Genomic DNA, 15,055 nt, shown 5'->3' on the forward strand with positions numbered 1-15,055 from the left:
GCTGCTATAAAATCGGGCGCATTGGCCATTACGAAAACCCTAGTTTGCGCGGATCGCCGTCTCGGTCTTGGGCGCTCAAAGCAGCGACGGAGGAGACGGCAACCACAAACATGGAGAACGCCGTGGCCAAGACCGTGAAAGACGTCTCGCCCCACGAGTTCGTCAAGGCCTACTCCGCCCACCTCAAGAGATCCGGCAAGGTCCGATCCATCTTCTCCTCCTCTATCGTTTGTGTTCTCACTCTTTCTACGTAATCGTGTTATTTTATCGTTTGTCGTGATCCTTTTAGGATTTATATCTCAGGTTTTGGTACCGTAGATCCACTTTTACTTTCTATCTGGTAGATCTGATTGCTTTGGAAGTGCGTCTTATGTAGACGTCGAACAATGGGTAGAGGACTTTCTGTTTCTTGACATGGAACGGTTTGATCCTGAGCTGTTGTCTCCTTGTTTTTCTGAACTCAGCACTTACGAATTGCGAGTGCTGATTCAAAAAAAAAAAATTATTTAATGTATTATGATTGGGGTTTGCAAATGGACTGGAAATGCCTTAAGCATAGATCATTGTGAATGAGGGATGGTTTTGATTTTTTAGGCTGCAGCATTCGAATTGAATGAGTAATCAGGCTTTTTGTAGAATGAGCTTGGTATTAGTGCTCTTTTAGTAGGTTTTTTTTTATTGTGTAGTATAATTTGGTCTACCTGTATTTGACAGATGTGCTATTTACTACCCTATAATGAAGTGAGACTTTGAAAATTCTATTGTGAATTATATATGAGATCCATAGAATCTGCAAAGAAAATTTAAATTGTTATTTTAATTAGATACAAAAAATGTCTAATATTAGGGGAAATTGTGTCAGAAGTGATGATGGCATAAAGGTTATGTCCAGGTTCTATAATAAATGGTGAATGTTTTTTTTAAGGTAGTCTATTTCCTTCATTTTTTGTTTTCTGTTATCTTATTTACTAATAAGAAGGCAAGGCAGAGTAAAACTTGGTCAAGGGAATCTATTTATATAAAAGCTTGACTGGAGTGCAAAAATCACAAATTTGTTTATCTTAGTGCATTCACATAGCTTGCTGTGTGATTTATGCTAATATTTCTGCTTGTATGTACTCTTTCTTGTACAATGCTTTGTGGTATAGCTGACCCCAACCAAGTGCTTTCAAGTACTTGAGGTTGCTTAGGTAATTAAGTAAAGAAGCTTAATCCTCCGTCAAAGCATTACTGGTGACTGTTGATTTTCTGTATTTCATTCTTCCACTTCCTGTCATTTGGCGCAGATGCCAGATATTCCTATGGTTGTTAATCTTCTGTTGCAGTAGGTATATTTGGTCCTTTTCTTCCATGTCTCTGAACCACCCCTTATCTAACGTGCGCCACTCATATAGTTGGTTTTGAAGCTAATTCTCTGTCATGCTCCAGTAGTTGTTTTCTTAAAGTAAATTTTCTGTGGTTGGCTATTATCTGAGGATTGAGAACTCAAGAAACGCAGAAAAAGCAACAATGTGATTTGCTGGAGATATCAGTCATACTCTATATGATTCTATCGTCACCTGAAAGAAGCACAATTGTTTTTGCACTTTGGATAAACCCTTCTCGATAATTATTCTGATTCTATTTTTCTCACCAATTTTATCGATAGATGGAGCTTCCTGAGTGGACGGACATTGTGAAGACTGGAAGGTTCAAGGAACTTGCTCCTTATGATCCTGATTGGTACTACATCAGGGCTGGTAATGTCACACTGATGATAACCTCCATAATAGCACTGATGTTGCTGGGAGAGATTATTGGTCACATCAGTTCCCATTTGATGCTAATGTCTTCCATTTAACTGCTGCAGCTTCAATGGCAAGAAAGATATACTTGAGGCAGGGCATTGGTGTAGGTGGCTTTCAGAAGATATATGGAGGTCGTAAGAGGAATGGAAGTCGCCCACCACATTTCTGCAAGAGCAGTGGGGCAATTGCTCGCCACATTTTGCAGCAGTTGGAGAGGATGAATATCATTGAAATTGAACCTAAAGGGTAAGGATTCCATGCATCATAATGTCATTTTGTTCTCGCTTTCTGGATGGTGTTCCTGATTACTTTACCCACTTTTTTTTTGTTCTCTAAATGAACACTGAAAGCTCCTGTTATTTCTATGGTATGATAATTCACATTGTGGCATTGCTAGTTCAAACAAACTTGAAATGCCTTTTGAGATTACTTGTTTTACATCTCGATAAATAATATATCTCTTGGCTACACGAGCAACAGTTGATAGTTGCTGCATCTTTTACGATGTCTGCATTCCATACTATCTTTTACAAGGGTAATTTATAGACATTTCAGGGCACCTGAAATAATGTTTATGTTATATTCAGACTAGAGCATGCTAATATCTTTATTCATTTTAATGTCCTGTACTATTTTCTATGATGATATATTAGATGAATGCCTCTGACTACTTGTTGCAAAATTTAGAACATTTCAGTTGCACCTAAAGACTATGTAGATGGGATGTAATACCTCCATATGTGAGAAGCCTGATAAATTAGAGCATGATAACATTATTTTTTTGCACCACCATGATTTTCTTTGTTCAGTTATACTAGATGGCATATTTCAGTAATGTTTTGTTTGCTTGTAATGGTTTTAGTGGGAGGAAGATTACGTCTCAGGGGCAGCGGGATCTCGATCAAGTTGCTGGTCGTGTCTAGATGCTGACTTTGATCATGCTTTGGTTTAAATCTCGTCTGTTATAAACGATATTGCTCAGAGCTTTAGCATCAAAGTTGTATTAATTACAAGTTGACGTGTTTGGTGATTTTGACATGATTTATTTCTTGTATTAGATGATTTTCCTGTTTGAGATAAATGTAGGATTTACTTTAAAGAGACTTTGTTTCATTTCAATGTTGCTTTGAGACGTTATACTGCATCTGCGTTCTTTTTTGTCCAATTAGTTGTGGGATTCTGTTACATTGTGGATTTGAAGGTAGTTATTTGGTGCCCATATGAAATTTTTTCTTTGAGAGAGGGAGGTATTTATTCTATCATTTTATATAAATTTTTTTCTTTGAGAGAGGGAGGTATTTATTCTATCATTTTTTCATTACTGAGGAGGTATTTATTCTATCATTTTATATAATTTTTTTTTCTTTGAGAGAGGACGTTAGTGTTGAAATTGCTGTCCAATTAGCTCAAACCGTGAAGACTCAAAACATCTCTCTGCTAAAAGTTGTGCTCAAGTCTCAAGTCTAGTTATGGTTATAGGTTAAATGTTCATAAAATCATCTTTCCATCAAGCAGGTCATGGTTCGTTCTGACAGAGATACTTATAGCCTCTAGAATGAGATATAGACAATTATAAAGCTAAATTGACACCACAAGTATTTATAGCCTCAAGAGTGAGACTTTTTTTTTAAAAAGAAGTTATTGTCCAAATACAAAAGAAATAAATAAAAGAGGACAAGTCGTGCAAAATTTGCATGGCACACATCAAAGAAATAAATAAAGAAAGAAAAAAAAATCATTCTAGGAGAGTTTTCTTGCATCTTTCCTACAACACACAACAATGCAATATGCCAAGAAACTCGTAACATAATTCCTCCTCGAATACACACTACACACCTGCAATTTCATAAAGAACCCCAGCGTCTAGAAGAACCTCAGATGTTGACTTCCAACAGCAATTAGAAACTCATACATCTTATTCTGATATCCAAACTTTATGTTGCCTTGTAAAACTGAAACATCAACTCATCTATACAAAGTGAATCATCTAAGCACACACATTCTGTACATAGGAAAATATTTTCTGAAATCCATGCAGTCGTAATCTTCCGAGCAAAGTTATGAAGGAACTCTAAATGGCTGGAAATCCTCTTAAGAATCGGATGTCTTTCTTACGGTTCCTTTAGGCGGCGGTGCATATGGAAATCTTGGCTCCTTCGGAACTGTCTGGGGTTTTGTTGATCTTCCTCATGCCAACAAAGTTTAATTTAGAAACAGGAGATCACAGAATGAATGAGTTGAATTTAGCTGCTGAATTTAAAGAGAATAATGGTAGCTGCTTACTTTCTTGGGACCGTTGGTTGATCAAAGCAAGGCATGGGTTGTTGAGCTTTTAGCACAAGTTCTTTTCCAAGCCTTCTTTTTTCCTCTTCTTCTTCCACCTAATCAGACAATGTTAATAGATGTAGCAAGAAATGACAATAAAAAAATCCAAGTACTTTCATGTTTTCTTAGACTCTATACGTCCATTTATAGTGAATGTAGAGTATGAACCTTCTTCTGCCGTTCTCTCTCCATTTTCATTTGCTCCACAAAGCTCATACTCTCAGCAACCTGGAAAAAACGATGCCACAAATAACTTCTACTTGGATGTTAAAATGTAGTGATGTTCTTGTGTCAAAATTTGTACTTTTAAATACTATAAAATCGTAAGTTTGATCAGAATAATCTCAATGAAACAAAATGGAGTTCCAGTGTTGTAAAGGATGTAGAAAGCTTACATGAAGATCAAACTCGGCACGTTCTGCTGCATGTGCGTCACTGTGAAGAATAAGATCAATTGGTTCTGTTGGTTCCTTTACGTGAGGCTTTATCAGAATCTGAGTTAAATTAAAATTTGGAAGGTCAGGTTTAGATCTAAAAAAGCAATCTATCCATTAAAGACAACAATGTTACTAGGAAAACTAAGAAAATTGAACTCTCAATCAGAATGAAAGCAACCAAAGTCTCAATTAGTGGAAATTTACTATCTACTGTAACAACAAACACATGAATATTCAGCAAAAATATTGGTTTTTTTCAGAGTTTTTTACCTGATAATTTTCTGTTGGACTGATACAGGATCTCGATAGTCTAATGTTAGAATATAAGTAATTAATTTCTATAAAAGAAAGGGTAAATTTTTGAGAAATGTTTCTCCTTTTGTGTTTTTTTCGGGAGATGTCCCATTTTCAGAATTTTCTGACAGTGATTTTTTTTACTGAATATTTGGAATAACCCAGCAACATACTCTTTTTTTCCTCTCTTTTCCTATGGACCGATCCATCAGGTGAACTGGTCCGGTTATAATGTTTTAAACAATATAGAAATACATTGTAACGTGGTAAAAAGAATTATAATGCATTATTTTTGTAATATGTTATAATGTTTTCTTAATATTGCTAAAAATATTATAACACAGTATTTTTGCACTGTGTTACCATGTTTTTCTGTACTGCGAAAAACATTGTAACTAGACCTGTTCATCCTATGGATCGATCCATAGCAAAAAGAAAGAAAAATGAATAGATGATTGATTGTCAAATTAAGAGCATTTTAGGTATTAGATAAAAATGAGGGCACTATTAGGAAATTCTAGAAATGAGTATTTTTTTAGAAAAGTTCAAAATGAAAACTCAATGTAGCATATGTTTCGCTTGAAATGAAATGTTGATTATTTTAATATACACAAAAGTAGAAGTGAAACAATTGAGTGGCCTGTCGGAAATATCTACGGTTTTTATGCACAAATATTATTCAATTGTCACTGACAGAATATCTCCACAAGCAAATATTGGTTGTCTTTTCTATATTATGTTCAACTTAAAGCACTTCAAAACATGGATTTTGCCCTTTCTATGTGATGCCAAAATCGAAAGATTTGGATGCAGTCTCTTTTAAGCTGTACTCTAACTGATGAAGAAGCAATGAACATTTGTGATAATCTTCAGATCTAATGAAATTGTCATCATATTGCATTTTCTATTCCCTCTGCTAGTTCTGTGCCTTAGCACAGTGAAAGAATTTGGTTTTCAGAATGGCAAAATTTTGTTAAATATCAAGCTAGATAAGATGCAAAAAATAATTATGTACCTCATGTTCATCTGTAGTCCAGGGAAGCCTCTGCGCAATTGGTGTGCATCTTTTCTTCTCCAAAAGCATTTCCTTCACCATCTTGATGAACTGCTCTTCTTTGAATCTTCCTCTTTGCTGCATAAAAAATAAAATTCATTCACAACAGTGAGGATCCAATTCATCAATCATGCACTTTCATTTTTATATTCATGACTATAACAGTCCCAATTATTTGGGATCGATTGCTCGAATCATTTTTTGTTGTTGAGCTTAATAACTACATAACATCGATCAACAATTTTTCTATAAGTTGATCAAGATAAATGCTAATGCACACAGACGGAGAAAGAAAAAGGTCATGTTTCACTTCATGATTCCTAAAAATTGGTGGCCTTGAATATAGTAACTACTATCCAGGAAATGACATGCCCACATATAATGAATGGTATTCATCCTCAATGGAGAAAACCACAAGACTATAGCTTTTCATTTTGACATCTTCTTGTTGAACTGAGACCAAATGTATTCCAGAAAACCAACAAAATCTGGACTGCAAACAAAATTTCAAGGTCCCTCGCCCCACAGAAAATCCAAGTCCTCCCAAAAGAAGTTCCAGCCAGACTACCAAATCAGTATAGTTGCAATAAAGGTTTGCAATACTCTGTTTGCATCCAGCTTAATTTCTTGAACTTTGAAAGAACTGCAGGGTCGTGTTCATCAACCAAGAAACATCATTCACTTGCCTATCAATTTTCCTTGAAACTCAAGGATCGGAGCATTTTGCTGCTTTGCATATCTTAAGGTGATTACCCAAACAAACTGAGTCATCTGTTAATCTTGCAAACATTTAGTCAAATATGTAATTTGCTGGTACCTCAGTCCTTAACTTGAAAGGCTGCTGGGTTTTCACTTTTAGCTTCTTGCTCCTACTCCTTCCAGAGGAACCAGTGCTCTGGAACAGAAAGAGAAACATGTATAACACATGTACTTCACATTCAAGAGATATCAAAGAGGAAAGAGTCAGTATAAAACAACAAGAGAGAGATAAACATCAAGTATCCTCGTACATTTTGTTGGTTCTTTCGCCCTACATCTGTTTCATCGCTCCCACAGCTCAATCTGCATGAATAAGATGAATGATCAGACACGACATTAGACAACAAAAAGTGAAGCAAAAAATGCTGTAATTGTATCGAATCTATTCGAGACTTCTTGATCTTATTACTGACCTTTCGTCCTTGTCGTCCTCCGTAGGTAGGAATTCTGTCGAACGTGTAACAGGCGAAGAGGAAAGCTCGGTTACCTTCGCTCTGGGCGGATGCTGCAAGCCAGGCAAGGCCCAATTCATCACCTTTCGCTTCATTTCTAAACTCCTTTCGCCCACTGTCTCCTTGGAGATGGAAAGAAGTCTCTCAAATGTCTTCACCAAATACATCACGCGCCCGGCCCCTGGCTCCGGCAGGCCTCTCATGGCCTCCTCCAGCATCAATCGCCTCATCATCCTCGCCTTCGAACTCCCATCCAAATCTTTAGCCTCCTCGTCTTCTACCACCATTCGCTTGCTGCCCTCCGGTGTCTTTGCATTCTCCTTCACAGGGGCAGGCGATGACGAGAGCGTCCGGACCGGGGTTTTAGGGGCTGCTTTCTTCGACTTTGCAAGGGTGGTTGCAGGAGACCTCATCCGCCGTCGGCAAGGAGTGGAAACAACAAGATTGGGGTCAAGGTTTTCAGAAAGCTTCAAGATTTCCGAGGTCGCCATTCTTGCTCTTTTGCTCTTAACAATTTGATCACGGAGATGACCAGAGGAGGGCGAAATGGTCGGAGGGGAGCAGAAGCAAAAGAAAACGGGGTTTTGAGAGAGAGAGAGAGAGAGAGAGAGAAGGTGAACTGGAACGTTGGGCGTAAGAGAGGAGAGGGGCACGTAACGGCTAGTTTCCATAGTGGGCGCGGGTAGCCAAACATAACTTAAATTAATGGAAACCACATCATTAGCCGTTAATTAATATTTATTAACCATAATTTTTTCAAAAAATATTTTTATTCAGAAAAATAAAAAAATCTCACTTATCATTCTAATATTTTTAATATTTATTAAAAATGAATATATATTTTTATTTAAATGAATAAGTAAACAAATAGAATAAATGAATGAATATATGCATGTAATCTTTTCAAAAATTATATAATAATAAATAATACAATCATATAAATAAATATATAATAAGTTAAAAAATAAATAAACAAAATTTTAACTTATAATAAACATAAATCATTTTTTTTTGTAAATCATATTGATAATTAATCTTATAATTTTAAATAAGATCATTGGATACTTAAGAAACTTGAAAACTTACATTATCATCTCACAAAAGTTGAAATGCTAATGTAATCTCCTAAGGTACTATCAGCATCCAAACGTTTGCAATGCAACATCCAAATTAAATTTTATTTTGAAAAAAATTATCAAACACTAATACATATTTGAAATGTAATATTTCAAATGTATTCTCAAACACACTCTTGTAGCATTGCTTTTATTTTTGTTTGACCATTTACTCAGGCAATTTTTAATTGTTTTCCCTTTGATTAGCATAGCACAACAACCATGCTATTTTGTTGGATTAATATTTTTATTATCCTCTCAGCAATGGCTTTGAAGGGCATTGAGTGATTTTTATTCTTATTTGTAACTCAGTTCTTCCCTCTATCCAAATCATTATCCTTCTTTTTGTCTTAATCCTCTATTCCTATTAGAAGTTATCACAAAGTTCATACATGGAACACCCTTCAACACTATGTTGCAGAACAGTGAAACAAGTAGAATACTTCACCTTAATCATAGCAGATTTAGTTGGTATGCCTCATATATTGTTTGGTTGCAGTGCTAAACAAAGAAGAGAGAAGATGGTTCTCCCCAGGACCATCTCATCCACCATGAAACAAGGAAAAGAGGATGGTCCCTCTTGCATAAAGATTCCAGTTTGGTTGACTCTTTTTTGAGTGTTCTCCAAGCACTGCTGGTGAGATATTGCTCAGCAACACATGCTCCATGATTACATAGACAAGAGGAACACATGCACCTGCATGATTGGGACCTATAATTTAAAGTGCTTACAGCCTTCATGCATCTCCTTCGTTTTAGCTTCTTGTATCAACTCCTAGGTAGGCATTTGAAGATTCATGCATGCAGAAACCTAGGTTCTCATGGCTTGTCTGGTTGATCACATTTGTCATTTAGTTCTATCATCCTGTTTGCAGAAACCTTGACATTTTTCAGCTTAATTCAGAACCAATCTCTCTCAGATAATCTTTGCATCCAGACACCCCATGATCCTTCCTCCCAGTTCAGTATAATGCTATATTTTGAGGGACCAGTTCAGTGTGGTTCTTAAAATAGAAGAAGGTGATAATCCTTTTCATATGCATCTTCTTACTATCATTGTTTTCCTCTCCAATTATTCGTGGTAATAAATGATGATCAAATTATTATTTTACATTGAAATTTTAACTAAAACACAACTCATTCAGTTGCTGCACTTGTAGGAAAGAAATATAGCTTTCTTCTAGAAAATTATGTGGTGGTTCTTTTCTTGCATTTGAAGTAAGGAAATTAGATCTAGTGAGCTCCCACTGAGGCTTGGATCACAATCTAGTAAAACAATGGTTGATAGAGATGGTCAGACTTAATTCTGTATCACCTCTGATCTAACTATAAATTCCATTGGCAAGTCTATTTCTTGAGCCATTAGGAAGATTATCACATCTAATATAGAACTTAAAAAGTACAAAGCCATGTTAGGCTGTGATTGATACAGGATAATGGAATGTGCAAAGAGTGCAGCCTGAGGCATTTCACAAGCAGGCCAGCACATGAAAGTGTTGGCCAGATATCATATAAATTGTTGAAAGACAGATTAATAATGATTTGCTTTGGTGTATCTAATTCCAGACATGTTTCCTACCTTCCAAGAAAGTCTGAGTAGAACCCAACCTGCTGAACTGTTCAAGAGAAGAATAGAGAAGAAAAGAAGATTCCTGCTACCTGAACTGATGATTGTGTCAGTAATAGCATTTATCTAAATTTAAGAAAACAATTATTCACAGGTTTGGATGATAAAAAAAGTTTGACTAGTGTCAAGTTTAGCAGCTCATTTCATTTACTCTTCTGATTCAAATCCCAAGCAGCAGGAGAACTTGTACAGCTATCCAATGATAAGAAGAGGAGGCCCAAAACACCAGAACTGCAATGGATTTTAGGTCACTCCAGATTAAGGCAATGGAGGGCAAACATCCTGTGCTACTTCCACTTTTTAGCCAATATGCAGAAGGATCCTCTGCTTTATTCATTGCTACACTCCCTCCCTCCCTTAATTCTCTTTCTAAAGTATAATACTTTTTAGATGAACATCATAATTGGAGTATAAAGGTCAGAACAAAGAAAAATGTTGCTCAATTTTGTTCCTGTAAATACTGTATGCAGTGCTATGTCATTGTCTAAAATATTAAATGTTTCTTGGTTGCACTGTGTTCTGTTTGGTATTTGTTTCATTCAATGTGAAACTTTGAGTATTATGGCATTGCTAATGTTTCTTCTTGACTTTCTTTTGCACTGTTTTGTTGAAATAGAGACACTTCCATTGAAACTATTTCCTCAGTGCTAAGAGAGGTGCCTACAGCAGACAAGACCTAAACCACCCACAGAATTTGCCCTCACCTGAGTCCAAGTTGACCTTTCACCAAGAGAAGAGCCCTTCTCTAACTCAGAGGCTTTGGATCATGCACAAGTTCTACAAAGAAGGGGTCCCACATTTGACCTTTTCCCAGCTCCTCAAAGGGCCATCCTAAGCTACAGGTAGTGACACCTGCAGGTTCACAAGAAGCACGGGAGTTTCAAAGGGAGGAGGAGGAGGAGGAATGGTGGTGGTTTTTGTATCATCCTTTCTTGTGTGCACATCCACTCGACAAGTGACACAGAAAGCAGAGAGTTCTCATCCAGCACAAAACCCCACCTTGGAAGAATACTTCCTTCCCCTTTTCCATTGTTCCCATGGGCCACCAGGTGGGGGAAGACAAAGGAACGGTGTCAGGGGCAGCTGGATTTTGGTGGAGGATCCGACCTCTTTCTTGCCATGATCACCGCCGTCTGATGAGAAATGACACAACATAGAAGCCTCGGTTGAGTACACGTGCTAGTTTTCTCTCTCTCTCTCTCTCTCTCTCTCTCTCTAACTTTGCTTCTATGCATGGATTTTCTCCTCCCCCTGCACCGCCCAATGGCTACCAAGGGGAGAAAAAGCTCGATGGAAGCTACCACCACTCTCCTTCCTCTTCTCCCTTTCTTTCTCTGTAACTGCTTGCACAGAAGCTAAAACCTCCCACAGCTGCTACAAGATATCTTCACACTCCGCGAGGAAGAAGAGAAAGCAGGGCAGTTGGAAGCAGAGAGAGAGAGAGAGAGAGAGAGAGAGAGAGAGAGAGAGAGAGAGAGCTGGGGCAATTAGATCTTGAGCCGAGAAATCAGGAAGCCTCAAAGATCTAGGGGAATTTCTTGAACCCATTTGAGCTCGTAAACTGTCCGTTCTTGATCTTGGCCAGTGCACGCACTCGGATGGAAGGAGATCGGCTGACGCCGGCGCCGGGGCTGCTGCCGTTGTCGAAGCACCGCTGCAAGGTGTGCAGCAGGAGCTTTCCGTCAGGGAGATCTTTGGGTGGCCACATGAGGTCTCACGTCAACGTGGCCGCCAAGTCGCCCTCGTCTGACGAGCGGCGGAGGGAGAACGCCAGGAAGACTCGGAAGCGATCGGATTCCGGCGGTGGAGGTGGAGAGGTGCAGTGCAAGGAGTGCGGGAAAGAGTTCCTGTCCTGGAGAGCGCTCTTTGGGCACATGAGGTGCCACTCCGAGAGACCTTACGAGGAGAGAGGAGAGCGTGACGGCTCCTGCAGCAATGCCGACCATTGCAATAGCCTCGAGAACAAATTCGACAGCGAGGCCGCAGCAGCAACCGTTTCACGGAAGATGCTCTCGAAGTGGATCGGTCTGGCCTCTGTTTGCTCCTCTTCAGCTTGCCAGTACGAGCCCGAGGACGAGGACGGCGCCATCAGCCTCGTGCTGCTCTCGAAGGGTGTCAGACACTGGAGCGGCAGCTGCAGTGAGTCTCCGAACAAGGATTCAGAGGTTCCTGAGAGCTCGGACTTTGTCTCAGATGGCAGTGAGAAGAAGGGATTCGAGTTAGATGATTTAAGAACCGAGTTCAAGAAGGTGGAATCTGATGCTTCCGATGCTGGGATTGTTAGGGATGACATGAATCCTGATTGCTCCAAGCAAGATCTGAGCTCTGCTGTTACCGAACCAAGCATGAAGCCTGGATTCGATGCAAGTGGTGTTCGACTCGGAAAGAATTCTTCAAGCACACTGGAGAGATCGGATGGTTGCTCGGACAAGGCCACCAAGAAGAGAAGCTGGTTCGACTGCAAGCCCTGCAACAAGGTTTTCCGCTCCTACCAAGCTCTCGGAGGCCACAGAGCAAGGCACAAGCGGATGAAAGGCTGCCATGGCCACAGGCTCCATGGCGTTGACAACAGCATGGAGACAGATGGTTCGATTAATGGAACAGCAACGGAGGAAACCTTCGGTCGCCATGGATCACCCAAGTCGAACAAGGGTCATCGGTGTCCGATCTGTAGTAAGTTCTTCAGCTCCGGCCAGGCTTTGGGCGGTCACAAGAGGTCTCACTTGGTGGCAAACACTGCTTGCCCCGTTGTGATTCCTCGCCAGCCATTCAAGATGTCCCAGTTGCTCGATCTCAACCTTCCTGCTAATGGAAGCGACGACTATGGTGGACGGGAGTCAACCTCAAGCACGAGCTACTGTTTCATCCACTAACAGGTCCAGTTGCTGCTGACAGTTGACCTTTGACCTCTGTTTTCTCAGTTGCTTCTCCTTTACATTGTTTTGTCCAATAAACCGATGTTGAGGTTATGACATCCTATGAATCAGTGGTTTGAAACTCCAAAGAAGCTCAGTGCTCGACAGTGTTCATCAGCAATGATCATTCTATTGAAATGTTGATTGCATGTTGAGTAAAGGTCATCTGTAAAACAGAGGTATCCTGAAAACTTCATTTAATCTGCAATTGTTGTAACTTCAGTTCTCATCAAAATGATGTAGTTTTCAATTTCTATTCCACTTGTTTTAGCAATTTAGTGTAAATTCTTTCTTGTTCCTGATTGAGGAGTCAATTTCCGGAGAAGATTTAGTTCATCTGACAATGGGAATTTTTCTTGGCATGTGAATTCACTTGATGAAGAAAACAAAGGAAAGTAAGTAATGACAAGATCTTAACAACTGTTCTTCAAGTGATCATTCATTGAATACAACTGCATCTTGTCACTATCTCTCTTGACCTCCTGCAAATAAGATACCAGCAAGAGTAGAAGCAGAGATCTTTTGATATCTACTATGTTGGTTTGCTATGACAATCTGCTGAACTGTATCTAAGTTGGGAACAAGTGACTTGTGAAATCTTCTATACTTCATCACTTTTTTATGGGAATTATTAATGATTAGTCAGTGGTTATATTTACCTAAACATTGAGAATTTAATTCTTGCTGATACTACAAATGAATGATATTATTATTCATCCATAATTGTTCTTGAACAAGATTTCAGACAGAACCTTTTGACTCCACACAATAGCCATGGACCAAAATGCTTACATCAAATCTGACTGGGAGCAATGGAAATTGGTTTCTACATCTCAAGAACAATAATTGGACGATCCATTTTCTCTGTTGACTTCTCTTTTTCCCTGAAAAAAAATCCTGTGGATGGCATACACAGAAACTTCATTCTTCACCTGTGTCTATCTATTACACCTCCGTCAAGAACAAAGCTCTTCCTCACCCACATTTGGTGTCTTTAGCTTTCCATGCTCTACTAAAGTAGGGTAGTGCTTGAACATATCTACTGCACTTCGACACTAACTTTTCTCAGTGTCATGTCTTCAACGTTGGACTGGTTAGCATTAGGTTAACTTTGACACCAACTGAGAAGACTTCTGTTCACTTTCCATCCACTTCCCCACTCTACTGTCACACACCAAGTGGATGTAGTACATGCATGATAATGACTAAATACATAGGACATGAAGATTCTTCTATTGGATAGGTAGCATATCCATAATGTCTACAAATTGATTCAACTTCATCTTTGTCCACTGGGAAGAGAGGGCTACATGTTGCTGAGTCTTCCTTCTCTCTTGCAAGTTTATTCTCCTGCACTGAATTAGGTTGGCTGCATCATTACTTGGAGAAAGCTCTGCAATCCTCTCCTGATTGATGGTAGTATTTACAACATGGAGAGTGATGGTCTTTGCTCTGACCTAATGACTGGTTCTGGAACTGTTTGTGTTCTATATTTTCTTTAGGATTGCATTTCTTGCTACAACTGCTGTTATTTCCTTTACCATTTTGTTCTTCTATATTGGACCTTAAGAGGCCTTCCCATTTGATTTTGGTGTTGTATTTTGACTCTTAAGGCTAGACTGTTAATTCTGATAATAGTAATAGAATTTTCTTGGTTTGGTGTCAAAATCATTGAGTTGAGCGATACTACCAACTCCAGATGAGATGAGTTGTGCAAAAACCCTATGGCAAGAATTTGGAGCTCCAATTCCATCAAGTCAAAATCATTAATGGTGATTCAAATTGGCAGCTCTGTTTGATATGATCTGTGATGCTTGGAAAGACTACAAAAAAAAAAAAAAGTTATTTTTTTATATTTGAGATATGTATGAAAAGAAGGAAAGATAAGAAGTTTAAATGAGTTTTTTTGTTGCAAAATAAATTCAAAAAAGTAGGATATTATAAGCATGGTGTATTTCATGAATCTGTGATGGTATATCAATCAATGGTGCTTAATTCACATATGTATAATTCTGCTACAATCTATCCTAATGAATGAAATCCTTTATGCAAATTATAATTGTGATAATATAGTATTCTACAATTATAATATATGTGGAGACAGAAATAAGAAACAAAACAAGATGGAATAACTTAATTCTTTATATAAATATATTTTTTTGCTTAGTTTTTCATTTAATTTAGCTAATTTATGAAGTATCAAATCAGCTGTATGTGCTATGTTTTTTTTTTTTTGGAAAAAAATATATTGCTTAAAAAATCTAATGCACTCAATGCTTTGTTCATCAGA

General features: G+C 38.3%; 3 protein-coding genes across 3 annotated transcripts; 2 read left to right on the forward strand and 1 right to left on the reverse strand.

Moving 5' to 3' along the window:
* Positions 1-24: 24 nt before the first annotated feature.
* On the forward strand, positions 25-2,931 carry LOC103997366 (small ribosomal subunit protein eS19). Its single transcript, XM_009418554.3, has 4 exons — positions 25-200; positions 1,649-1,739; positions 1,850-2,033; positions 2,650-2,931. Exons 1-4 carry the CDS (start codon positions 111-113, stop codon positions 2,708-2,710), a joined length of 426 nt encoding a protein of 141 aa, XP_009416829.1. The 5' UTR covers positions 25-110; the 3' UTR covers positions 2,711-2,931.
* An 812-nt stretch (positions 2,932-3,743) lies between these two features.
* On the reverse strand, positions 3,744-7,722 carry LOC135648999 (microtubule-destabilizing protein 60-like). The gene is made up of 8 exons (XM_065167081.1): positions 7,070-7,722; positions 6,908-6,959; positions 6,715-6,792; positions 5,859-5,975; positions 4,508-4,606; positions 4,281-4,340; positions 4,071-4,168; positions 3,744-3,969 (listed from the first exon to the last, which is right to left on the reverse strand). Exons 1-8 carry the CDS (start codon positions 7,597-7,599, stop codon positions 3,879-3,881), a joined length of 1,125 nt encoding a protein of 374 aa, XP_065023153.1. The 5' UTR covers positions 7,600-7,722; the 3' UTR covers positions 3,744-3,878.
* Positions 7,723-10,720: 2,998 nt separating this feature from the next.
* On the forward strand, positions 10,721-13,061 carry LOC103997364 (zinc finger protein ZAT9). The gene has a single exon (XM_009418551.3). It carries the CDS (start codon positions 11,449-11,451, stop codon positions 12,721-12,723), a length of 1,275 nt encoding a protein of 424 aa, XP_009416826.2. The 5' UTR covers positions 10,721-11,448; the 3' UTR covers positions 12,724-13,061.
* The last annotated feature ends 1,994 nt before the right edge of the window (positions 13,062-15,055 follow it).

This window comes from Musa acuminata, chromosome BXJ3-9 (genome assembly GCF_036884655.1).
Source record: "Musa acuminata AAA Group cultivar baxijiao chromosome BXJ3-9, Cavendish_Baxijiao_AAA, whole genome shotgun sequence".
In the NCBI taxonomy this organism is placed as follows: domain Eukaryota; kingdom Viridiplantae; phylum Streptophyta; class Magnoliopsida; order Zingiberales; family Musaceae; genus Musa; species Musa acuminata.

Coding starts and splice junctions, on each gene's coding strand:
- LOC135648999 (XM_065167081.1), bottom strand. CDS start 7,599: ATGGCGACCTCGGAAATCTTGAAGCTTTCTGAAAACCTTGACCCCAAT. Junction 6,960..7,069: donor GAGGACGACAAGGACGAAAG/GTCAGTAATAAG, acceptor TTATTCATGCAG/ATTGAGCTGTGGGAGCGATG. Junction 6,793..6,907: donor GGCGAAAGAACCAACAAAAT/GTACGAGGATAC, acceptor TTTCTGTTCCAG/AGCACTGGTTCCTCTGGAAG.
- LOC103997364 (XM_009418551.3), top strand. CDS start 11,449: ATGGAAGGAGATCGGCTGACGCCGGCGCCGGGGCTGCTGCCGTTGTCG.
- LOC103997366 (XM_009418554.3), top strand. CDS start 111: ATGGAGAACGCCGTGGCCAAGACCGTGAAAGACGTCTCGCCCCACGAG. Junction 1,740..1,849: donor TTGGTACTACATCAGGGCTG/GTAATGTCACAC, acceptor TAACTGCTGCAG/CTTCAATGGCAAGAAAGATA. Junction 2,034..2,649: donor ATTGAAATTGAACCTAAAGG/GTAAGGATTCCA, acceptor TAATGGTTTTAG/TGGGAGGAAGATTACGTCTC.